Below are 24,076 nucleotides of genomic sequence, written 5' to 3' on the forward strand. Positions count from 1 at the left end.
TGACCGTGTTCTGTTGCCTGGTCCATGGGCTGGCTGTGAGTCAGAGCTGGCAGCACGACACCACCACCACAAAAGAGAGGGCATTCCTGGAAGCACTGATGATGTGCTGCATCCTCTGAGAAAATCTCCAGGCCCATGTGGCTGTGACCCCCATGCAGTGGACATGGCAGAGGCCTGGGAAGCCGGCCTGCCCACCGCAACCCCCTCCGGCACAGGCCACGCTGGATTCTGTGTCCTCGCCCCCAGCACGTGTCCCTCAGAGGAAAACAAATTGATGTGACCAAAAACTTCCAGTGAGGGGTCAGAGAGAAAAGAGGGTAAAATCGAGTGTTTAAAAAAAAAAACATGAAATAATGCCAGTGTAAACATTGCATATCAAATAATATATTATATCCATATAAAATGCAGTAATAAAACAATTCTATCACAAGATGATTTATAAGACACATTCTGTTGAAATCAGTTCATTGGTTCGCTCCGTGGGCTGGGTTGGCAGCAGCTTGACCAGACACAATGGTCCCTCCACCCCTTGGCCAAGGTCCTGGGCCTTCTGGGAGCATCCCCTGAGGTCAAAGGCTGGGGGTAGGGCCCACAGACACACAGGGGCGCCCACTGCCACCGCAGCTGCGGAGCATTAAGAGAGCACCCGCCGGGTTCCTTTTACTGGTAGGTGACCTTGATGCAAAAGGTCTCCTCGTTCTTGTCCTCGTGGTCGTTGATGTAGATCAGAATCTCCTCCTCCCCAGGCCCTCGGCTTGGGGCGAAGCGCAGACCAAGCGTGTGTGTCTCCCCACCGCCCACCTGCAAAGCAAGCAGCGCAGATCCAGTGCTGCAGGTGGCCCTGCCACGGGGCGAGCCCAGAGTGCACGGGAGCTGGGCATCTCGGGTGTCTCCCTTCTGTGACTGGTCTGCTTCTCTCGAGAACTCAGCCTACCCGCCACGCAGGGACGCCCCTGCTCTGGAAGAGGGGGCAGAAGTGCAGTGGCCACACTGAGCCCAACCTGCTTGCCTTCCTCGTCTCTCCCTGTCTCCCTCCTCCCTGACCCCCGTAGCATCCGCTGTAACCAGGCCACCCGGGCTCGGCTGAAGCAGGTACCTCGCAGATGAAGGCAAGGACTGTCCCTTTTGGGGACAAGCTGGTGGGGGAGCCTCGCTTTCCCTGCCCCGCTCCCGTTGTGAGATGGGTCTTGGGGACAGTTGTGGGAGCGCCAACCTGCAGAACACGTCCCCCAGGAGCACACCGTGCCACGTCCCGTGTTCTAAGGGCTCTGGGAGGAGGAGGTCCCCCCGGGTCACCTGCGCGAGCCACCCCATCCCCTGCACACCTCGAAGGAGTCCTCCTTGAACTGCAGCAGGTCGGGGTGGCTGCTGTGCAGGCGGTAGGCCCTCCGGGAAGGGTAGGGGTTGGTGTAGGTGATCCGCTTGTTGGCTCCCTTCCCTTTGCCCGCAGCCAACGTGATCTCAAAGGCCTGTGCAGCAAAGGCAGGGCCACGATCACCGTCACCATCTCTAGTGCTGCCTGGGCCTGCGCCACACTCACAAGGCCCCTGAACGGGCTCACAGGGTGACCAGCAAGCACACACGCTCCCGAATCAGGCAGGAAGGGAGCAAACACTCCATCCCCGCCTGGCCCAACCCGGAAGGACCTCCACCCACGGGCCAGAGGGGACAGCTGGTGACACCGAATCGCCCAGATCCTGGAGCCGAGGTCTGGCCCCCGCAGAGCACTGACCTTGGAGATGAGAGGCTGGCGGCAAGAGAGGCAGACGAGCCAGGAAGCCACCAGCTGGTGGAAGTCCACGTCCACGAGGTTGAGGTGGACAAACCTGTTGCCGGCCCGGCGGGGCCGCACGCTCACTTGCAGGTCCTGCACGCCGTGAGGGGGGAGCACGAACACTCCTTTGGGGTCCATCTCCAAGAAACAAAGGAGAGCAGCCAGGTCAGGTGCTCCCCTCTTTGCCTGGGTAGCCCAGAGGAGCATCTGCCCAGAGCAAGGCTATGGTGGGGGTGGGGTGTAGCACTGCCCACTTGGGGCTTGACCACCCACTGTGGCAGGTGTGAAGGGGCAGTCAGACACCCCGTCTCCCAGCAGCACACCAGGGCCCAGAGGGAGCTCCCCATCACTGTGTCCTGCCTTCCCACACAGGAGCTTACACTGCCGCCTGCTCAGACGGCAGCCCGACACAGCCTTCACCTCTCCCTGCTCACCGCCTTCTCACCACCCCAATCACAACCCCATCATCATCCCCTCACCTCCCCCGTCACCTCCCCCGTCACCACCTCCATCACCACCATCACCACCCCAGTCACCTCCTCCATCACCACCATCACCACCCCTGTCACCACCTCCATCACCACCATCACCACCCGTCACCACCTCCATCACTACCATCACCACCACCCCCCATCACCTCCTCCATCACCACCCCATCACCACCTCCATCACTACCATCACTACCACCCCCATCACCTCCCCATCACCTCCTCCATCACCACCCCCATCACCACCACCCCCTGGGGCCTTTACCACACCTCCATCATCATTGTTTTCACCATCTCCCTTGCCACCCCCCACCTCTCCATCACCACCTCCCTCACCCTCTGGAACCACAAATTAAAGCAAACAGAAACCATTCGGCACCATGCTGCACTCTGGGCCCCATGGGTCCCACAGGGGTCTCTGCTGAGTTTTCTGTAGTAGATCACCAGGCCTTTCTTCTGAGGGGCCTCTGGGTGGGCTCATACCTGTTCGGACTGGGGCATCATCCCAGGGATGCACAGCTACAGCCACAGCCCCCTCCCAGAGTGACTATCAGTAAGGTAAGCAATGTGTTTCATTACAACAGGCCTTATGCCGAGCAGTGACCAAGCCCATCCTGATTAAGCTGGCCCGGGGTGAGGGTGGAGGGGGGTCGGTCAGGAGTGCAGGCCGGTAGCCTCCCAGCCAGGCCATACCTTCAGTTCCTGGGGGTGTGAGGTGAAGGCTCTCACTTTCCTAACCGTCTGTGTCCCCCGGAGGACCAGGGACAGGCGGGTCAGCTGGCCTGTCACGCAGGAGACATCCACGCGCTGCAGGGAGTGCAGGTGGACCTGCCAGAGCTGCATGGGCGCCGCCAGCCAGCGATCTCTGCGGTGGTGGCACAGAGGGGTTGGTGGGGGTAGGGGGGAAACCTCTGGGACAGGCCAGGGTAGGGGGGGAAACCCTGTGGGGCAGGAGTCCACCAGGGAGGCCAGAGCCCTGGCCACCAAGAGCTGAGCCCTGAAAAGTGAGCAGGGCCAGAGAAGGGAAGCCTTGTCTGTGCACAGAGGCCGGAGGAAGGAGAGTGGTGGGAGAAGGGGCCCCAGGGGGGTCATGGGTGAATTCAACGACCCTCCCAGTGCAGCAGCCCCGCCCACTCTCACCTACACCCGAGGTTCCAGGGCAGCAGTAGCCTGCTCTGCGCTCTGCACCAGGGCCCTGCCTGGTCAAGGGGGTGTCCAGGAACCACAGGAATGACTGAAGGGCTGGGCAAACTCAAGTTCCAAAGCAGTGCCCAGAGGCAAGGCCTCAGGGGCCAGCATCGTGGAAGAGGAAGTACTGCCCGACCCGCCAAGCCAAAGTCTTGCATCACCGGGCTGGCCTGGGCATGGCTCCTCAGTGTCCACTGCCCGCCAGGAGCACCCAGCCGCCTCAGAACACTACAGAAATCCTCCCGCTGGAACCAGGGCTAAGGGGTCTTCCCAGGTCAGAGGCAGGCCTTAGAGAGAAAAGCTATTTCCCGGAGAGGACAGCCAGACAAGAGGACACAGCTTAGTGCCCCGGAAGGAGAAAGACAGGCTGTGGGCAAAACTGGGCAGCCAGGACTGAGCTGCATGCCACTTTCCTCAGGACCTGGCATCAGTCTGAGGGAACCAGGCAGCACCTGCCACTCCACCCCCAGCCCTGGATGCCTCCTCCAGGGCTCCTCTCTGGCCGGAACCTGACCCCCACCCACAGCTCTCGGCCTGCCTTTTCCCACCGAGTGCGGACAGTTGGGGTTCACTGCTCACACATAGATGGCGACATAGAAGTCCTTTATCTCTGGGCTCGGACCACTGGCCACCTTCAGGAACACGTCTCGGGGCTCCCCAGGGCCCTGCCAACAGACAACGTGGCCAGTGGTGCCCACACTGCTCCTGATCAGAGCAGAGAGAGCAGGTGCGACCAGGCCCCCACCCCCACAGACACCCCATCTCTGTGTTAGTCACTATCCACAGGCTTTTGTTTGTCTCCACTGCAAAGGAGAAAATCATTACCTTCTTGATTTTATATTGATTTTGATCCTTATAATCTGCAGGAAATTTCATCCAGTTTCCTAATCAACCTGAATACAATTATTGCCTTTATTCTTTCCACAATGGCAATTAATAAAGGCCTTAATTGCCATCCACTCTATTCCCTCTGCTGCATACCTTTTTCTTTTTGTAAATTTAAATTCATATGATTAAGGAACTGAAATGCTAGCAGGGGGGAAAATGAAAGTTCATTCACAAAACCCTCACGAGGTAGGGCCCTCGGCAGCCAGGGAGGACGCCCAGAGCCCAGCCCTCGAGAGGCAGGGTGACTGGCTGGGGGGCCCTACCAGACGTACCACATTCTGGGTCTCACAGATGACATTGGGGTCGCTACATCGAACGTGGACTGGGGGGTCCTCGCCGGGCGCTCCCACGGGGGCACCTGGAGGGGCAGACACAGAGAACACACGTGTTCCTCGTCAGCCAGGCCCAGCTGGCAGGCAGCCAGTGTCCAGGTCTGGCCCCACACACAGACTCATGAGGGCCTGGAGGAAACTAGGCAGATGTGTGAACACCACTGTCTCCCCTTCCACTCCAGCCCGGCCCACTCGTAAACAGGAGGTTCCTCCTGGCAGGGGAGGTTCTGAAGGTGTCTGCTGGGAGAACACGGAGCTGCAGGCCTCCCGCCTCACCACCTACCCACCCACCCCCACCCCGGGGTCTGATCCACAGATGTGCACCGAGGTACCAAGAATGTCTCGGGCAGGGAAGGCAAGGCCCTTTTCAAAAGAGACAAGTGCGCTGAGGGGGCTGACCCGGAAGCGTGCGCCACGGGGGCAGGCGAATGGACTTCTTCAGAAAGGTGAGCTCGGGGTGGTAGAAGCGAAACACCTGGTCCACCACGTGGGGCTGGGGTTCCACGGCCAGGCACAGCACGGCCAGGGGCTTGCCGCTGCTCCCCCGGAAGGTGACCTGCCGGGAGAACAGGTCCAGGTGATGCAAGCACAGGCAGGGCGGCGCAGGGCAGCTTTCGACACTGGGTCTCCTCCACTCGGTCCGAGGTGGGCGGTGGGGCTTGGGAAGGCAAGGGCAGAGTCCGGGGTCCACAAGGTAGGCCCCGTCCCTGCACTGGTGTCCACTAGCCCCTGGCTTTTCTCCCCACCACTGTGGTTTTCAACGGTCCTTGGTTCGCCTCTGTCTTGGGGGACGCCTATGAAAGAGGAGGAGCCTCAGGGATGCGCAGGACCGGGCAGTGTTCCGTTCTGTTGCACACGGGTCTCTGTGACTCGGACTGACTCGACAGCCGCGGCCAGAGCACGCAAGGCACTGCACTGCTGGCCCCTTCTGACCCTGGAGGGGCCACTCCACCGCTTGTCACTGGACACTATGGAGTGACCTCCAGGACACATGCCCACAGGCACACTGGAGGCTGGGAGTGCAGGTTGGAACGTTCTGAATAGACTCTACTCAGTATTTGATGTTGGACTCGTGTGAATGTTTTCATTAACTTAAAAATTAAACTAAATCAGTCATTTTCAACACGGAAGGCGGGGATTCCAATACCTCAAAAAGTGAGCCCAACTCTATCGGATTGAGACAGAATGAGTTCTCTCAAGTAAACTTAAAACACAGCGTTCTGACTAGGTCGCCAGGACCTCCAGCTTGGAGGATTCTAGAGCAGGGGTCCTCACACTTTTTAAACAGGGGGCCAGTTCACTGTCCCGCAGACCCGTTGGGAGGGTCGGACTATAGTTTAAAAAAACTAAGAACAAATTCCTATGCACACTGCACATATATTATTTTGAAGTAAAAAAGACAAACGGGGCAAAAACACCCAGCAGGCCGGATAAATATCCTCAGCGGGCCACATGTGGCCCCACGGGCAGTGGTTTGAGGACCCCTGTTCTTGACTCTACGGATTCAACCAACCACGGATCACAAATGCTCCGGGGATGAAAAAGCATCAAAAACGATCCCGCCTCGAAGGCCACAAGGGGCACGCAGTGCTACCACGCAGCGCCAACACCGTGTTGGGCGTGATGAGTGATCTAGAGATGATTTCAAGGGAAGAGGCATGTAAGTTACCTGCAAATATAATACGTTTTTATATGAAGGTCTTAATCATCCTTGGATTGGGGAATCCTGGGGCATGGGGGAGAGGGGGTTTGGTGGCCAACCCCACCCCCTTGGATTCTGAGGGTCAACTGTACACCCTAATGGGATACCTCCGAAAGACAAAAAGGACCTTCCAGAATTCTCACACTGCAGTGGTCTGCTGGTGGACCGGTGCTCCAAACCCTCACTACACATACAGATGCCAGCGCGGCCAGCGGCACTGGTCAGTGTGGTCAGCAGACCGGTGGGAGCCAGGAACAGAGAGGAAGTGGACAGCCAGTGGGGATGGAAGCCTGCCCTATCCAGCAGAAGTGGAGACCACAGACGGAGCTGACTGAGGAAGCCTAGACCCTGTGGGGCTCGGGGTGACACGGGCACAAACAGAACTCGACCCCCGTCGGGAGTGCATCGCGCAAGGGCGAGCCTGGACGGGCCTCCAGCCCCACAGCGGTGCTGGGGGGGACTGGCAGAATGTGGGAGGGTTGGAAATGAGAGTCCATCGGGTTAGCTCTTGTCGTGCGGGCTCTGCTGTAGCCGTGGGCGTGAGTGTCCAATTCTGAGGGCGCACACACATGGCATTTCATGGAGGAATGGGGCATGATGGTGCTAACGCATCTTCAAATCCTTCAGGTACACACACAGAAAATGATAAGGCTAACATGGGAGAAAGGCACTCATTCAACAGCTGGATATCTGTAACTTTCCCTAGTTTGGATGAGAAGGCTCGGGAGCTAGAAAGGCGTCCTCCTGGCCAAAAAGAGGACATCTTCACTCTGAAGAAAAACAACTGCCCAGCCTGAGAAGCCCGGCAGCACGGGAGACACAGAAGCTCAGTCGCGGCAGAAGGCTGCCGGGCCCCAACTCTCCACTGAGAAGAGGCAGCGATGGCGGGACAGCATCGAGCACCTGCCCTTACTCTGCTGTGGCCAGCTCAGGGGCAGCAGGTGCTGGGGTGGGAGGGCACTCTGGGCCACAGGAGATCCCAGACCAGAGGAGGACAGAGCTGGCATCCCCACTCCTGGCCTGAGGGAGTAACGGGTGTGGGCCATAGCACCTCCGGTGGCAGGCTGGTAGTGAACATGGCACACAAGCACCAGGGGAGGCCTGTCCACAGAGAAAACCCAGGCACAGGGGTCCCCTGCAGAGAGTGAGCCTGGAGCAGGCGTCCTGAACACCAAGACGGGGTGTTCACGTGGGGCAGTGACGGTGGTGCTGGGTTCAGAAAGGCCCTTCTCTGTTAAAGATGCATGCTGGTAAGATGCCTAGGGTTTGCCGGAACCCTCTAAATTGACAGAGGGGACAGGCATGGGCCTTTCTTACCGCGGTAGCCAAAGAGCAGACATGATGCCACATTTCTCACTGGCCACGGGCTCACCGTGAGGCGGGCAGAGCAGTGAGGGCTGGCTTTTTAACTCTCAAAGCGTTTACTTTCCAAAGTGATTAAAACTGCTTGAGATGTTGTTCTAAATGACGGGACCAAGGCCCTCCCAGGGACGTCCCACAGGGGCACTGAGACTGCGAGGCCCTCAGGCATCACCTGCCCTTTGGGAAGGTGATTCAGCTCCAAGTTTTCCTTTTGGACATAACCGGGGCCCCAGACCCTCAGCTCCCAGCCCTCCCCTGGGCAAGGTGGGGGACGAAGGGCCCACTAAACAGTGGAGGAGGTCACGTTCACTCCTCCTGTCCTGCTCATGGCCCCAAGACCAGGCACACCCTCCACCCGCCTACCTTCACACGCTTCGTGGGCACGGCGCTGGACGTGCAGGCGGATCCAGAATCCACGCCCTTCTCAGGTCTCAGTCCAGCCTGTGAGAAACCAATGGGCACCAGTGGGTGGGGGGTGGCACTGTGACAGGTGCTCCTGTGTCACCCTCCTGCTGCAGGCGCACCAGGGGCGGTGGGGAGGCAATAGTATCTCACTTAGATCTCCCAGTGGCTCTCGGGCACAGCTGCTCCCATTAGGCACCTAGCTCAAGGTCACCCAGGTGTGTCACTGTCATCCACAAAGGACACCTGAGGGACCAGCACTGAGACCTTCGAGCCCTTGGGAAGGACCACCACAGACCACCGGAAGTGACGATGACCCTCAAGAGGGTAGCTGACAGGCAGACACGCACCCGCACCCTAGGTGCCTCTTAAACCTGCCCCCACCCCTGCACATGGAACACACACACACACACAGCACCCCCCTCCCTGCCTCTAAGAAAGATCGCCTTTGCATTTCAGCAGTAACTGGAGAAGGTAAGCTGCTAGAACATTCTAGTCCCTTATCCCTCCTGAGAGATAAGGAAAGCTCCCTATCAATTCAGTATCGCTGGCTGGGGGGGGGGGGGGGCGGGGAGGGAAGTTGCACACAGAGCAGCACCCAGCTCTCGTGAAGCCATGTTGACCCCAGGCCCACCCCAAGCTTGGGAAGTGTCCCACCCTTCCTTGGCCAGGCAGAACTGGCCCCAGAGCTCTGGATGACAAGTCCCCTCACTCAGTGGGAGAGAAGAGGTGCACCTGTCCCATGGCTGGCTGAGCGAGGGAGAAAGTCTGGTACTTGAAGGGGATGTGGGCCGTCTCCTTGGGCCGCAGGTAGAGCTGGGGGGCCAGGCCGCCACCACGCATGTGGAACATGTCCTCCTCCACGGGCGTGAGCAGGCCGGCCGCGTCCTTGAAGTGCCGCCACTCGCTGCTGTCCAGGATGACGCTGGAGGGGGAGGGGACACTGAGCCAGAGCTGCACAGGAGCACACCGCCGCCCCCCCCCCCCCACACACACACCAGAATGGTCCTCAGAGCAGTGGGAATCGATGCCCATGAGTCACCTCTGACCCACAGCCACCCAAGAGGACCAGGAGCACCCAGCTCCTAAGGCAGCGGTTCTCAACCTGTGGGTTACGACCCCTTTGGGGTTGAACGACCCGTTCACAGGGGTTGCCCGATTCCTAACGGTAGCAAAATTAGTGATGAAGTAGCAACGAAAATCATTTGATGGTTGGAGGGTCACCACAACATGAACTGTATTAAAGGGTCGCGGCTTCAGGAAGGTTGAGAACAGCTGTCCTAAGGGTTTGGGTGGTGTGGAGGTCTCTCCAGTCACCCCTGGGTAGACTTGAACCGCCAACCGTTTGGTTAGCACCCGCTGTGTGACTCAGCTATGCCTCCCAGGGCTAGTAGGTCTGCATGGGGAGCCTGCGCCCACCCACCTGAGCTCAGGGCTATCGATCTCAATGGACACCGTGTGCTGCGTGTTGTGGGGGTTCTTCAGGGCAAACTCGAAGAACTCGGCGGCGCCCAGGGCAGCGTAGAGCGTGTGCTGGGTGGTGATGGCCTGGCTCAGCAGGCCGGCGATGCCCTCGGCCTTCGTGCGCTCCCGGTAGGCCTCGATCACCCGCAAGTCCCGCGAGTGCTGCACGCGGACACTCTGCTGCGCCTGTGGGCCGGCATATGGGGGTCTGCTTGGGGTCCCGGCGCCCCAACAACCAGCCCTCCCACTCTTCCGTGTAGGATGGGAGGGGGCGAGGTCACGCCTGCTCTCCCTGCTCTTCGTCTTCTGCGCGGGGCGCTCTGTGTCCTCCGTCACTCACCTCCACCAGTCTGCCAACATCTATGCTCTCGAGGGGGTGGGACGGGGGTGGTCCGACAACCCTCACGCATGCCCCTCCCACCGTGACCCCACCACGAGACCCCCTCCACTGAGACGCTCACCAGCACACTGCTCCTCCGGCCGTCCAGTTCCTCCCCCGACTCCCGCAGACGCACTGACCGCATCCGCTCCAGCTTGCGCCTGCGCACAGCGTCTGACTCACGGCCAGCAACCGGGGGGTTCCGGCTCCCCGTCTGCATGTGCGTGACCAGCATGGCAGCCAGCTCACTGTCCACGTCGGCCAGCTTCTGGGCCTGCACCACACGTTTTCCTGCTGAGGGGGGCACAGGAGGGTGCTGCCCCAGACGTCCTCTCCATCTGACACAAACCTCCCCTCTCCGCGGTCAGTGGCTGCCTGGTCTGGAATCCTCCACGTACGTATATTAATTAATACGCCAGGTCAGGGCTTGGGGACATCTGACCCATAAGTTTCCCAAAACTGGCTTCACCAGGTGTTGCCCCCTCTGCTGAAAGGTCCTGCTCACCCGGGGGCAGGGGAGGCACCAAGAGCCCCCACACCACTGACCCCAGAACTGCTCTGTGCTCTCAAAGTGCCCCGTGGGGATTCTTGAGTGCCAGGTCCCAGTCAAAATCAGAGGCCTGCGCCAGACGTTCAGGAGGAAGGAAACCCGCCCAGGCCGGCCCTGGCACCCTCCTGGGCCTCTGGGATGCCAGCCCCTGGCCTCCAGGGCAGCCTGTCTCCTTTGGAGCAGCTCTGCTGAGTCCTGGGTGCACACGAGTGCTCTTAAGCAGCTCCAAGAAGGGAGCCTGCTGCCCCAGAACACTGCTCCATTTTCTTCTCTGTGACCCAGTGTGGAGTTAGGGGGGCAACAGAGTTGTGCTGGTGACAAGGCCACACGCTGCACCTGCGACATCACAGCTGACACTTCAAGTCCACTGAGAAGGGGTGGCCCAGCCTGAGCTTGGGGGCGGGTGGGCACCAAACGCCAGGGCAGGTCCGCCCCGGGCCCCACTCTCTCTCTTCCTCAACCACAGCTGCACGCTGACACTTCCTTCCGCCTGCGGGGCACCATCTTCCTCCCCTCCGCCCCGCCACAACTCCATCTGGATGCCTTTCAAATGCCTAGAGTTGGTGATGGTACTTTCAAGGGCTGCCCACTGAGCGCTTGCTTTGTCCATCTCTGGGTGTGGGGAGGAAGGAGTCCAGCTCAGGTCATGCCTGCTGCCCCAGGGTCACCCCAGCTACTGCTCTCCTAGTCTTGGGAAACCAGAGAGAAAATTCTGCCAGAATGACAGTATTTGGCTGCACCCCACGAGAGGCGGGAAGCCCTGAGCAACAGGCTAGATGTCACTCACTCCACAGTTCCAGAGCCTCGCCCAGTGGTGAAGGTGAGCTTTCCCGGGGCCTCCTGCCCCCGGGAGGCCCAGCCGCTCAGGGTCTAAGCAGATGCTCACTGTTCTGGCCCCCTGGACTGCTGCCCTGACCACCTGGCCTTATGGCTGTGGGTTTTATGAATAATGGCAGGCTTGTTCCTGGGGTGCTGGGCCAGCCCACAGAGACGATACTCCATTCTCCTGGTGGTCAGAGGCCTTGCTCCCGCTGGGATGGAGACATACTGACCACAAAAGGAAGTCCAGGCTCTAGTCAGGCTCGCCTCACCTAGGTAACTGAGCAGGTCAAGGGCCCTCTCTGCCTCCGTTTCTCCAATATTAACAGGGACTGAACAGGGCAGATGGACGGTCAGCCCCCACCCCAGGAGCCTGTGCAATGACACTCCACCTTCTGTCTGGGTCTCCAGGGTCTTTCCAAGGACTCCGCCCCTGGTCACCACTCACAGGTGGTCCACAAGGCTCCCCCAACTTCCCAAAGCTCTTAAGTTGGTCTGGCTCTCCTGGGGCACTTTAGCCCTCCACGGCTGTTCGGCCCAGCAACACAGGGAAGGATTTCACATCCTGGATCATCATAAGGGGATGCGTGTTGTGGAGAGAACGATCGCCAAGCCAGGTTCTTCGTTTCACAGCTTAGTCATTGGGTTAGCCCTCCCCCTCCCAGCACGGAGGGGTCTCACATCCACTTTTAAGATCCCTCTATGTTCTCCCTGACCTTTTCTTCAATTCTTCTTCCCCAGCAGGGGAGCAGCCACCCAAAAACAAATCCCTCTCAGAGGGCAAATTCTCCGTGACAAGCAGACCTGTTTCTACCAACCCCAGCTGGGTCAGCGGGGTGAGGGCTGGGAGGACCACTAAGGCAGAGCCCCAAAACTGAAGCCAGGCAGCCCCACCCTCAGACCTGGAGGCACATCCACATCCCTGCCGCCCCACGGCCCTCCTAGGCCACCGCCTACTCTCCCCACTCACGTCTCGGGGAGCCTCTGGCAAGGAGGCTGCCTCCCGGGAAGCCGCTGGTCCTGTCGTTGGAGATGACCCTCGACCTGGACGGTGGCAACGAGCCGGACTGTCTCCCACTCTGCTTACACGCGTGACCTAAGACACACCCCAGCACAAAAGATGAGCCGGTGAAATTAATTCCCCAGGGAGCCATCCCCCAAACGCCCCGTCTGTGCCACACCACATCCTGGGCCCCACCTGCCTCTGCATTGGGTCTGCAGCTGGGAAGTGGCACATTTTCCTTGGGCTTACTTTCCTTGAAGGGCTTCTGTGACCATTGGGTTTTGTGTCAACTTGGCTGGACCAAGATTCTCAGCATTGTGGCAGTTAGGCCCCACCACATTGTCTGCCAACCCTAGTAGCTCCCAGTGGCCTGACGTATTGCCTGCCAACCTTGACTTCATTCGACTCTGCAGCCACAGCCTGACTGGCTGGCCTTGCATTCATCCGCCTCTGCCTCCGCCAGCCTGTAGACTTCCTGCTTTCTGGTTTGTCAGTCCCAGCAGTTACAGGAGGCAGGAAAACCCTCCAGCCTAACATCTAACTGGACTGGAATTACCTAATTCTACAACTGTGCAAGATCCTTTTTTGATAGAAATGTCTTTCTTTGCGTATACACATATTTATACACCCCACTGCTTTTGCTTCTTTAGAAAAGCCAGCCTAATACAGCTTCCCAGTCCACTGATCTGACTCCCACCCCCTCATCAGCTGCCCTGCTTCCCAGGGGGGTGTTGACACTGAGTCTTCTAGGGCTCAACCTCAGGAGGCTCGCTAGAGGGGCTGCTTCCCAGCCACGACACCCAGCCCTCTGCCAAAGTTACCATCAGGGGGAGGCCTCACACGTTCCACATGCAAATGGCCTCCAGCCACAGCATGGTGGTCAAAGGGGTCAGCGAGTGGAATCATCATGGGAGGCACGGCACAGCACTGAGGCCCTGGGCTGAGCTGCCTGTTCACTCAGGCAGGTGTGGGGAACCCCAGGACACATGAGCGAGGGCCGTAGGCGGGCTTCCCGTAACTGGGGAAGGAAGGTGTCACCCCACACAGTTATGTCTTGGTTCAACTATCTGCCGCGGGTCACGTGGGACACTCCATGGGGCGGGCCCAGTGGCCACTGGGGAGGCTGGTCTTCGGGGAAAGCTGGGTGCTGGTGCCCCTGCATTGGCATCACCTCATCTTCTGGTTTGGTCACGTGTCAGGAGGTTACTCTCTCTCTCTTCAGAGACCTGCTGCCCAACACCTTGATGTGCTTCTGTTGTTGGGGTGGTAGGCTGCTCATGGGCACCCACCCCCTTCCATCTGGCCAACCTTGTCATCGATGCTTTCCCCACGAGATGCTCCAGGACCCCTCTCTGTGGCACTCGGTCTCCTCCCTCCTCCGAGCCCACTCGTGGGCTAGACGTCGCTGTCCCCCCCTTAAGGAAGCAAACAACCTGTATGTCTGGACCAGAAAATATCTTCTCTCTCCTCCTCCTCGGAGCTTTCCAACTCTGACCGTCAGCAAGCCACTCATTGTCCAAATGTCGTGATTCTGTCCTGAAAAAGCCTTGCATGGGAAGCCACCCACCTCTCACTGCCTGTTTATCATCTGGGTCAAAGGAAGGTCAAGGTCTGGAGCAGGATGGGAATTTGGGCTCGCCTGCTCCTCAGCCCACACATCCATCTCGCCACTGGGCAGGTACCAGCAAACACACGGTGAGCAAGAAATGGCCTGTGGCCTCAGAGAGCCGGAAAAGGCACATCCAGGTGTGACGGAGCAGAATCCTCACAGCCTTCGACAGGGACCCCAGTTTTTGGGCTTCCAACCGACAATCCCCAGTGGTTCCGGGGCCTCACTCCCTGTGATGCTTCCCAGAGGGTCTGGCTTAGGGTGGCAGGCCCTGCCCCACACCAAGGAGCCAGCTGCCCCGTTACCTGCAGATGCTGCTGACATATGGCCATCTGCCCCACTCTGGAGCAGCACTGGGGTTCATCCTCTCTGACAGAGGCCTGGGGGTCATCTATAGCTTTCTCGGCCACCTTGACCCAATAGGTTATGGTGAGGAAGAGGTCTCACAGCTAACAGAAATGACCACTGGCCCTCAGGAGGCCTGAAAGCAGGTGCCCCCCCCCCCCGCCCCAGGGGCAGGCAGAAACCGCTGCAGTGTCAGACTGGGTCTGGGTAACACATGGCACATGGCCAGTAGCGACATAGACAGAAGAGGGGTGTCATACAGAATGCTTCTGACACAAGGAGCATGCCCTGGGTGGCCAGGGAGAAGTATATATGTTCACACAGGGCAGGATGGGGCAGAGACACTGATACCCTCAGGGTATCCACAGCTCTCCTCGCCTGGCTCCCACCCCATGGGAACACCCTTCACCACGGCAGTGCTCTGGCTTGACCCTTGGTCATCTGTCCATGCCCTTCAGCACATGCTTCTCCATGCTGTGTGGGGAGTGTTCATGGTGTCCCTCCACTGAGAATGTGAATCCTGGTGTGGGCGCCAGGGTGACCCTGTGTCGCTGGAATAAGTGACAACAGAGCTACCAGCCAACCATCGTCCCGCTTCACAGTCATGGTCCTAGGAGCCAAAAAAGCATCACCGTCCCAGCAATCCCTGCCCGACAAGGGATAAAAGGTACTTGCAAAGAGCTGGCATAAGATAAGAGGCCACCAAGCCATGCACCCCCACCCCAGGCGGCTCTGGCCATTTTGGTCTCAGGTGTGACCTGCAGGTAAAAATGCCAAAGAGCGGTATCGGGGCAGAGATTGGTCGCCCAGGACCTCGGCCTGGCTGTGATTCTCTGCTGTCCTGGACATGGACACAGCCCTCGTCCAATACGCCGGCAAGCTCCTATGCTCAAACGCCTAATGACCGATTTTATGTAGAAATAAAGGTCACGACCCTTCCCCCGGCACAAAAAAAAAAAGCCAAGTCTACCGCGGGAAGCAGAGCACGCTCCTGAGAGCCAGTGCGCCGTGGCCGGCGTCTGTCCTTGGCTAATCTCCCTCCGCGGGCTGCGCCAGCCTCTCCAGCAGGGGCTCGCTGACTCTTCCCTGAAAGCTTATCTCGCTCTTGCAGGCAAAGTATGAAAATGACAATTTAAGATAGCGTATAATGGAGCTAATCTTTCTTCTGCAGATAAGATTTGGGAACCTGGAGTCACTGCACATTTGTGGGCTGTGGAATTAAATGTGAGAATACCCGGCCAGGTCTCGGCAGCAGAAAGCGCCTTGCAACGCCAGGGCCACCGCCACCGTTGTCGTCGGTGCTTTTGAATCACGTCCGCTGCTCACAGGTGGCTCATTCATTTCGGTGGGCCCTAATTGAGTTTTGCTGTTCCCGTATTGTCTACTTTGAAAGCGGCCTCAGGTTTTACATTTGTAAACAAGCAGCTGGACCACCCCCACCCCCCGCCACACCCCCTCCTTTCTCCAATGAACTGTGTGCTCACTCTCCTCGGCTGCGCCTGCACAGTGGGCCTCGGTGTGCAGCCGCGCAGAGCGGCCCGAAGGGCCTCGAGGGCTAGTTGTCCAGCTGGACGGGGAGGCAGGAGAATTCCCGAATAAAATTCCCAAAAAGGGGAACGTTGGGGCCATCCAGCTCTGCCCCCAGATGCCTCACGCAGCTGCAGCTGTGGCTTGCTGTTTGGGCTGTTGGCAAGAAAAAGTCCAGTCCTTCTAGCCTTCCCTCGAAGGACGCCCACGGGTGGGTCCCTGTTGGCCCCACAGCAGGCACGCTTGGCTCACTGCCAACCCGCCATGTCCGGGCCTCGGTCACCGTCTCTAGGCCATCTCAGTAGGGCTGTCCTGAGCTACATGTGGGGGCACCCAGGCCACAGTGCTGGAGTCAGGGCTCAGCATCCGGGGAGAGCAGCCAGCAGAGAGGGCACTTCCACTCTCCTGTTCCAGTGTGCAAACACTTAGGGCTCTTCTCCTTCCGCCCCTCCTCCAAGTGGACCAGACGTCTCCCCAGGAACCTGCTCACGTGCTGAGATGTCCTGGGAACAGCACCAAGACAGCAAGACCCAGAGGACTAGTGCTCTCCAGCCCCATCAGAAATGAGCTAGGGATGCCCAGCACTTGGTGCCCATCACACTCTCCGGGGCCAAGGTCAGACTCACTGGCTAGAGTCCAGAGTCTCAGGACCAAAGGTCAAATTCTCAGTGACCAAGGTCAAACTCCCAGGGACCACAGTCAGAACACAGTGATCAAAGCCTGGTTCTTGGTGATCAAGAGCAGGTTCTCAGTGACCGAGGGCAGACTCTCAGGAGCAAAGGGCAGGTCCCAGGAGCCCAGGTCAGACCCTTGGGAGTACGTGAGACCACACTCGGACAGTGACTGCTCCCCAGGAGCTGGTGTTCTAGCAGAGGAGATGCACTGCCCGGAAACCACACCGGACAGCAAGGATGCTGGACTCTTACCCACGTTGGCCAAGGTCAGGTGTAGCCGGCCCTTCACCACCGTGTGGACACCAATGGGCTTAACACTGCCAAACCGGGTCACATCTCCACTGACCACCACCACGTCCTGCTCACATTCTGTCGCCACCACCTCGAGCTCATGGGAGACCTGGACAGCTGGCCGCCCTTGGCGGAGGAGGTGCTGCATGAGAAATATGTGCTCATAAGCCAGAGCGGGGCCATGCCCACCTCCAGGTACCCCCATAGGCATGAAGGAGCTCCCCACCCACCATGGGGGGGTGGGGGGAAGCGCCCACCTATCAGTGTGAGGAGGAACAGAACCCAGATGTGTACACGAGCCAGAAACCACAGCTTCCTGGAGCTTGAGATCCTAGGCATTAATAAAATACAACCAGGGCCGCCACTGAATAAGCCTAGCTAGACACTAGGCACAGGCAGCAGAGCAGCCACCGGGAGGAGCCACATGTCCAAGAGGGGATGTAAGCAGGTCCAGTCACCAGGGTCTAGAGCAGCGTGTGAGCCCCGGGGACCAGCCGGAGCTCTCAGAATGGAGACTAGCCTACAGGGCAGAGGGGCAGAGACTGGACAGTGGGCCAGGCTGAGGCTCAGAGCCAGGGGACACCGAGTGGGCTCCAGTGAAGCTGAGAGACAGTCTTACAGGGCAGAAGGGGGTCCTGAGGAGCAGCAAGGAGACAGGTCCCGTGTGGTACAGAGGCCAGGAGGCAAGGGTATCCACACCAGGCCAAGGGAGCTGTCCGGGTCTTTTACTGGAGCTAAGAAAGCTATGCAGAGGACTCCCATTCTTGTCCTGGTCCCAGACCAACCAAGCTCATCCTAGCCACAGGGCTCTGCTCACCCTGGACAACCAGGGTCCAAGCTGCTTGCTACGTCTGCAAAGAGAACTTCCTTCCCCCTGCAAGCTCATCCGGTCTGGATTTCACATACATGAGAATAAAGGAATGAGCCAGTCAGTCAGCAGTGACTGGTGGAGAGAGTCTGGCAGCTGGAGAGAGGACCCACCAAAGGAAGGAAGCTGCTCCCAGAGGGCAGCTCGATGGAGCACCCACGGGGAAGGGTGGGAAACATGCACACAGGATCCAGCAGCTGAGGACAGAGGTCCTTTCCTTCCTGCATCATCCCAACAGTCCACTGGGCACGGCCGGGCGGGGTTCAATACAGGGACAGGAATGGCCGGGCCACTCAGGATGAAGGAGCCACGAGGGAAGGAGCACCACCCCCCAGCAGGCAGACACTGACTGGGCAGGATGGCTGGGGCCTGGGAGCCAGCAGGAGAGACGGGAAGAGCCTGCCAGGGAGAGGGAGCCACAGGGAAGAGACTGGGGAACAAGGAAACCGATGCCAGGCTAGTCAGAGCCCAGGAGCAGGCTGCCACCAGGCCACCTTCCTGGCCTGCCGATCAAATGCAACCCCTCAAGCCTCTGCAGGGGAGTCACAGATGGGATGCAGGCCAGCCAGGACACCCCTTAGCTGGGTGGCAGTCTCACCGGTAACTAGGAGCATGAGGCAAGATGACCTCAAGCCTCCCCGAGAGGCATCGGAAGGCCCGTGCTCTCCCTCTGCTTAGTGTCCTGCTGTGGGGGGAGGGGGGCAGGACCAGGCCCACATCCTTCAGATTTTGCCATGAAGCCTGCAGGTCTGTGATCAAAGGACCTCAGTGCTGGGGTGCGGGAAGACGCCTCCACGTAAGAAACGTCAGAACACACGTAAGAAACAGCATTCAGCCCACCACGAAGCAAACACATGAACGCAAATGAAACCCAGGTACCGCATCTCCCCATCACAATGCAAAGGTTCTATAAAAGGCCCTGCTTCCTAGAGCCTGGCGTCCTTTCCCAGGGGCTGGTCCCTCCTGATCACGTGTCCACAGTCTCACCGTGCTTTCTTCTGAGAAGCATTCTGGCTGCGTTTCCCAGGCACATGTGTTGGTTCTTCTGGCTGCCTGTGGTCGTAGTTAACATTCTTTGCCCACATCCTCATTCAAAGGCACCAAATCTTCTTTGGTCTCCCTGATCCACTGGCCAGCTCTGGCATGCATATGAGATGACTGAAAAAGCCAATGGCTTGGGTCCTCAGAGTGGCACTTCTGCTCTGTAAGGCTTTAAAAGAGGCTGTTCGTTGCAGATGTACCCAATGCAATATTTATCGTTTGGTTTCTTGGCTGCTGCTTCCATAGGCACTGATCATAGATCTAAGAAAAATGAAATCCTGGACAACTTCAGTATTTTCTGTTTCTCGTGATGGTGCCGCTGGTCTAGTTGTGAGGATGTGTTGTTGGTGTTGTTGTTAAGGCTGAGGCATAACACATACTAGAGTCTTGGATCTTCCTCACTAAGTACCTCAAGTTCTCTTCATTTTCAGCAAGCAAGGAAACATCATCCACACATAAAGGCTGGTACTCAGCCTTCGTATCCTGATGCTGTCTGTAGTCTCCTTCATCTAGCTCGGCTTTGCCAATGCTCTGCTCGGCATGCAGAAAGAATACATATGGTGAGAGGGTCCGGCCCAGATGCACCTTTCCTGGTTTTAGACCACACAGGATTCCTTTTTTCTTTTTTCATACCACTGCCAGGAGATCCAGGTCCAGGTTCCAAATGAGCACAACCAGGTGCTCTGGAATTCCCATTCTTCACAATGTTATCCAAAATTTGTTGCAATCCACGCGGTCGAATGCCTTCGCAAACATCTGTCCAGTATTCTCTGCTCTCGGCCAAGAGCCCCCTGATGGCAGCCATGAGACCCCACATCCTCCTCTGAATCTGGCCTGGATTTTTGGCACTTCCCTTTCAATGTACTGCAGCAACCGTTTTTGACTGATCTTCAGTAAAATGTTACCCACATGTGGTATTAATGATAATGTCTGATAACGTCCACATTCTGTTGAGTTGACTTACTTTGGAATGGGCACAAACAGGGATCTCCTACAGTGGACAGGACCAGTCTTCCTATTTCTTGGCATAAACGAGTGAACTTTTTCCGCACTGCATCTGTTTGCAGAAACATCGTAGTTCACATTAAATTAATTCCCGGAGCCCTACTTTTTGACAGCGCCCTCAGATGCAGCTTTGGACTTCTTCCTTCGATCCCATCAGATTTTGATCATATGGTGGCTCTACAATAGTCAGCCAATCCTTTTTGGTAGAGGGACCCCGTGTACTCCTTCCACCTGTTTTAGATGCTTACCGCATCACTCAGTATTTTGTCCTTAAGATCCTTCGATCCTGCAACTCAAGGCTTGAGCTCTCTTTGGTTCTTTAAGCTTGAGAAACGCCAAGTGTGTCCTTCCCTTCTTGTTTCCTGACTCCAGGTCCTTACACACTTCATTATGACACTCTGTCTTCTCAACCGCCCTTTGCAATCTTCTGTTCGGTTCTTTGACTTAACTGTACCTGCCCTTGGCTTTAGCTACTCTATGTTCAAGAACAAGTTCTACATCTCTTCTTGATCTTTCTTTCTTTCCTGTCTTTTTAATGACCTTTTGCTTTCTTCATATATTAAGATCTTATGCATTAGTGAACGAAAATGGGGTGGTATTGGCCATTTGGAACCAGACAATTATACAGCCTAGTATGCTAGACATGAAAAATTGAAGAGGAATAAAGTCGCATTAATCATAGAAAAGAACGTCAAAATATAGCCTGAAGAGCAATGCTATTAGTGATAGGATAATATCCATACACTGCTAATGAAGACCAGCTAATACAACTATTACTTAAATTTATGTCCCAAAGAAAACATTTACTAGCCTCAATAGTATGAAATTGATCAAACATGCAGTCAAGATGCATAAATAATTACAGGTGACTGGAATGTGAAAGTCGGAAACGGAGAAGGGTCCGTGGTTGAAATATGGCCTTAGTGACAGAAACAACTCCCGAGACTACGAGCTAGAATTCTGTAAGACTAACAATGTGTTCATTACAAATATCTTTTTTCCCACAACATAGACAGTGGCTATCTACATAGACCTCACTGATGGACACACAGAAACCAACTTGCTCATAGCTGTGAAAAGAGACAATGGAGCTCAATGGCATCGCAAGAATGAGGCCATGGGGCTGACTGCAGAACAGACCATCAATTGCCTATAGGCGAGGTCAAGTTGAAGATCATCAAGAAAATTAAAATAAGACCTCAAGAGCCAAAGGGTGACCTTGAGTGCATCCCACCTGAACTTAGAGATCATCTCAAGACTAGACGGGTGACAGTAAACGCTAATGACCAAAGAGTCACGGCATGACACCAAGGGCTCCTCCATGAAAGGCAGGTCTGGGCCTCCCGGGCGGGGCTGAAGGGCTGCCTGAAATGAAGCATCAGGGTGGTGGGCCACTGGGGCAGCTACTCTTTTTACCTCAGTCGTGCGAGCATTGCCAGGGTCCTCAGGGAAGCAGCTAAGAGGAACAAGCCAAGACTCAACCTCAAGACGGCCCTGCAATGCCTTCAGTAGAGGCAAGTTGCTACACCGCCCAACGACAGAGCGCAGGTGAAGGAAGTTATAATGAACACAGCTCACTCCATTGCAAATGGGCTTATCAAAGGGCAAACGGCAGCTTAACCACCCCAGGCTCAGCAACCCATAGGTGATCTGTTGTTATCTCAATGTCCGACCTTTGCTACATGGATGTCAAGCTAAAAGACTTTTATTAAATTATATTATTATAAATTATATTATAAATGCAAATTATATTAAATAAATGTCCCTTTAATGTCTCCAACTCTGCGCCAGTAAATACGGTGCAGCATTGGCTTAAGAGCTCTCCTTAGAACAGAAGAAAACTTCCATCTCTGGTGTGAAAGCAAACAGGTGGTGATCAGCTCCGATGGGGTCACGAAGGAGCCCTTGTGGTTCCCTGACGATGCTGGTGAGCTCGGCACCACTACACATACACACCCCACACCCCGACACCAGCCAGTGCTGCGACCATGGCTCTTCATCACTCGATCATTCATGCCCTCATCTACCTCCTGCTCACCCCGTCTACTGTGGGGGTCAGTTGAAGACACAACAGTGACAGATCCAGTTTCTGCCCTTAGGGTCATCACAGGCAGGGACAAGGACCAGCAGGGACAAGTCCTTGCTGTGGCCTGCTCCCTGCCCTGCCCCTCACACTCAGGCATGGGCAGGGCCCTCAGGCTCACATCACAGGGGAGGACAGCGGCCCATGGAACCTGCAGATCACTTGGTGGAGGAAGGGCTGGGGAGGCGACACAGCCAGGGTGGAAGGGGCCCAATGAGTCAGGCCTCACACCAGTCTGGCACAAGGAGACTTCAGGGTCTGGGTGGGGAAGGATGGGTCATTGGAGGAGACTGGAGCTAGGGGATCGGGTCTGGATTCAATGACCTTGACGACTGCTGGTGTGGATGGTGGGCTGGGGGCGAGGGGCCAGGGGAACTCGAGTAGGAGGCAAAGGAACTGAGAGTGAATACCTGTTGTTCAGGGGCCAGCTGTTCTTCCTTCTCCCAGTCACACCCTCAAAAGTCAAGCAAAAGTAGCCCCAGTCCCTGACCCAAGAGCTGCTGTGAACAAATCTCCATTGACCTCCAGGTCTCCTTGAAGCCAGAGACAAGACCTCAGAGAAACTCCAGAAGGAATACTGGACGAGTAGGAGGTCCGAGGTCTTAGTGTCCGATGATGTTTTAGAGCCCAACCTTCATGCCCTCACCCCTCACCCACTCTTTCACTGACTCGCCCACTCAGTGTTCAGAGAGCCCCTGGCAGGCCAGATCCTGACACCGTGGGACCCAAGGCAGCCTGGCCCCAGCCTCCAGGGAAAGTGAAAACCAGGGGCCACCATGGGGTTGACTCTGACTCCTGCCCCCACCCCCACCCCAGTCCAGTCCGGGCCCAGAGCAGGGCTGTGCTCAAAGGGTTCTCTACGGGTGATCTCTCAGCAGTCCATCACCAGACCTTTCTTCCGAAGTGCCTCCAGGGGCACTTGGACCGCCATCCTGAGGATATTAACCATCTGCCCCACCACCCAGCGGCTCCCCAGGGAGAGTGTGCCTGCCCACTCCCGGAGCAGAAAATGAGCTGACCAGGGTGTCGAAGAAAGTGGGACAGCTGCCTGGGGTCCTACGTTAAGAGCGCCCAAGGGCAAACACCTCGATTACAGAACTCGGACTTCCCTCCTGCAAGGAGCAGGCAGCGCAGACTTTGACCAGGGAGCAGAGGTGCTGTCCGCCAACCACTGATGGTGGCTGTCCCCGAGAGCAGGCTCCCTTGGCAGGGGAAGGCATTACCTTCATGTGGACGGCAGCTGAGCCAACGAGGAGCAGGGAGTCTCCATCCCAGACGTCTATCTGCAGGGTCTGCACGGCCAGGTACCTGAGGAACCAGCGCTGCTCCCCCGGCTTCAGGAACGCCGGGTCCACCATGTACTTGAGCTGGAAGCCAGGAGGCCCTGGAAACAAAGGCAACCGCAGGCGGTGGGAGAGGGGCTGGCTCATTCATCACCGCCAGACGGTGCCGAGATTTCTGCTCTGATCATGAGGACAAACTGCTTCCATCACGGCTACGACTCAATGAACTCATTAATCACAACAATACCATGCACCATCCAAATGCACACCATGAAGAGCGTGCCTGGAGGCCAGGCTGCCTTCCAATACTTGCCGTAAGCTCCTTCCCGAGCACGACTTTGGGTTTCCGCCCTGCCCTTGTTAAACAGACTGCAGCCGGGCGGGAAGCAGGGGCAACAGACGTTATCAATCTGGGTGCCCAGGATTACGGGACAAGCTGTTCTTCACCTGTCACCCAGACTGGATGTGCACACGCGCGCGTGCATACACACACACACACACACACACACAGCTGAGTGGAGACGAGCCTGAACACCCCAGTGAGGAAGTCGAAGTCCTTGCCCGTCCATCCCATCCCTTACCCACACACGCTCACCCTTGGACCCTCTGTGAGGGTGGGCTTCCCACCAGCCCTCAGGCACGAATGGGTGGGAGCAGGGGCATCCTGTCTGGGTCTTGAGGTGGCATCACTGATCATTCCCAGTGGACTAAAACGCCACTGGGATCAGCATCAGTCGGGTGTGGGGAGCAGCAACGCCGAGAAAGGCCACCAAAGGCACACACACTGCCCTCTTTCCAGCAACACCGGGGGCAACAGTTAGGGGACCCCTGGGTGAGTGGGATACCTGCCTCCTTGGGACCTGTGTGCTGGGCCCACCATCAGAACCAGGTCCCTTCACCCCGTCCTAGCAGAGATGGCCAGACCATGTTCCCCCATGACCAGGGACAGTGTCTCCCGGTGGGAGGGTGAGGCAGTGGGCTGGGTTGTGACAGCCAGCC

At 57.2% G+C, this 24,076-nt stretch overlaps 1 protein-coding gene across 5 annotated transcripts in view; it reads right to left on the reverse strand.

Moving 5' to 3' along the window:
- Positions 1-376: 376 nt before the first annotated feature.
- Positions 377-24,076, reverse strand: part of NPHP4 (nephrocystin 4) — a 107,945-nt gene continuing 84,245 nt past the window's right edge. For 3 of the 5 annotated variants that reach the window (XM_075550461.1, XM_075550433.1, XM_075550424.1), the window contains 14 exons: positions 23,018-23,178; positions 16,759-16,939; positions 12,319-12,444; positions 10,062-10,273; positions 9,560-9,786; positions 8,872-9,061; positions 8,098-8,175; positions 5,070-5,226; positions 4,611-4,696; positions 4,030-4,115; positions 2,956-3,127; positions 1,733-1,912; positions 1,326-1,469; positions 377-801 (listed from right to left, as the gene is read on the reverse strand). In XM_075550461.1, the coding sequence (XP_075406576.1) occupies positions 661-801; positions 1,326-1,469; positions 1,733-1,912; positions 2,956-3,127; positions 4,030-4,115; positions 4,611-4,696; positions 5,070-5,226; positions 8,098-8,175; positions 8,872-9,061; positions 9,560-9,786; positions 10,062-10,273; positions 12,319-12,444; positions 16,759-16,939; positions 23,018-23,178 (2,141 nt within the window). In that variant the 3' untranslated portion in view covers positions 377-660. The remainder of the gene's footprint in view (positions 802-1,325; positions 1,470-1,732; positions 1,913-2,955; positions 3,128-4,029; positions 4,116-4,610; positions 4,697-5,069; positions 5,227-8,097; positions 8,176-8,871; positions 9,062-9,559; positions 9,787-10,061; positions 10,274-12,318; positions 12,445-16,758; positions 16,940-23,017; positions 23,179-24,076) is intronic. The other 2 variants (XM_075550452.1, XM_075550442.1) reach the window with 1 other exon arrangement.

The sequence above is a fragment of the Tenrec ecaudatus genome, chromosome 1 (assembly GCF_050624435.1).
Source record: "Tenrec ecaudatus isolate mTenEca1 chromosome 1, mTenEca1.hap1, whole genome shotgun sequence".
Classification (NCBI taxonomy): Eukaryota; Metazoa; Chordata; class Mammalia; order Afrosoricida; family Tenrecidae; genus Tenrec; species Tenrec ecaudatus.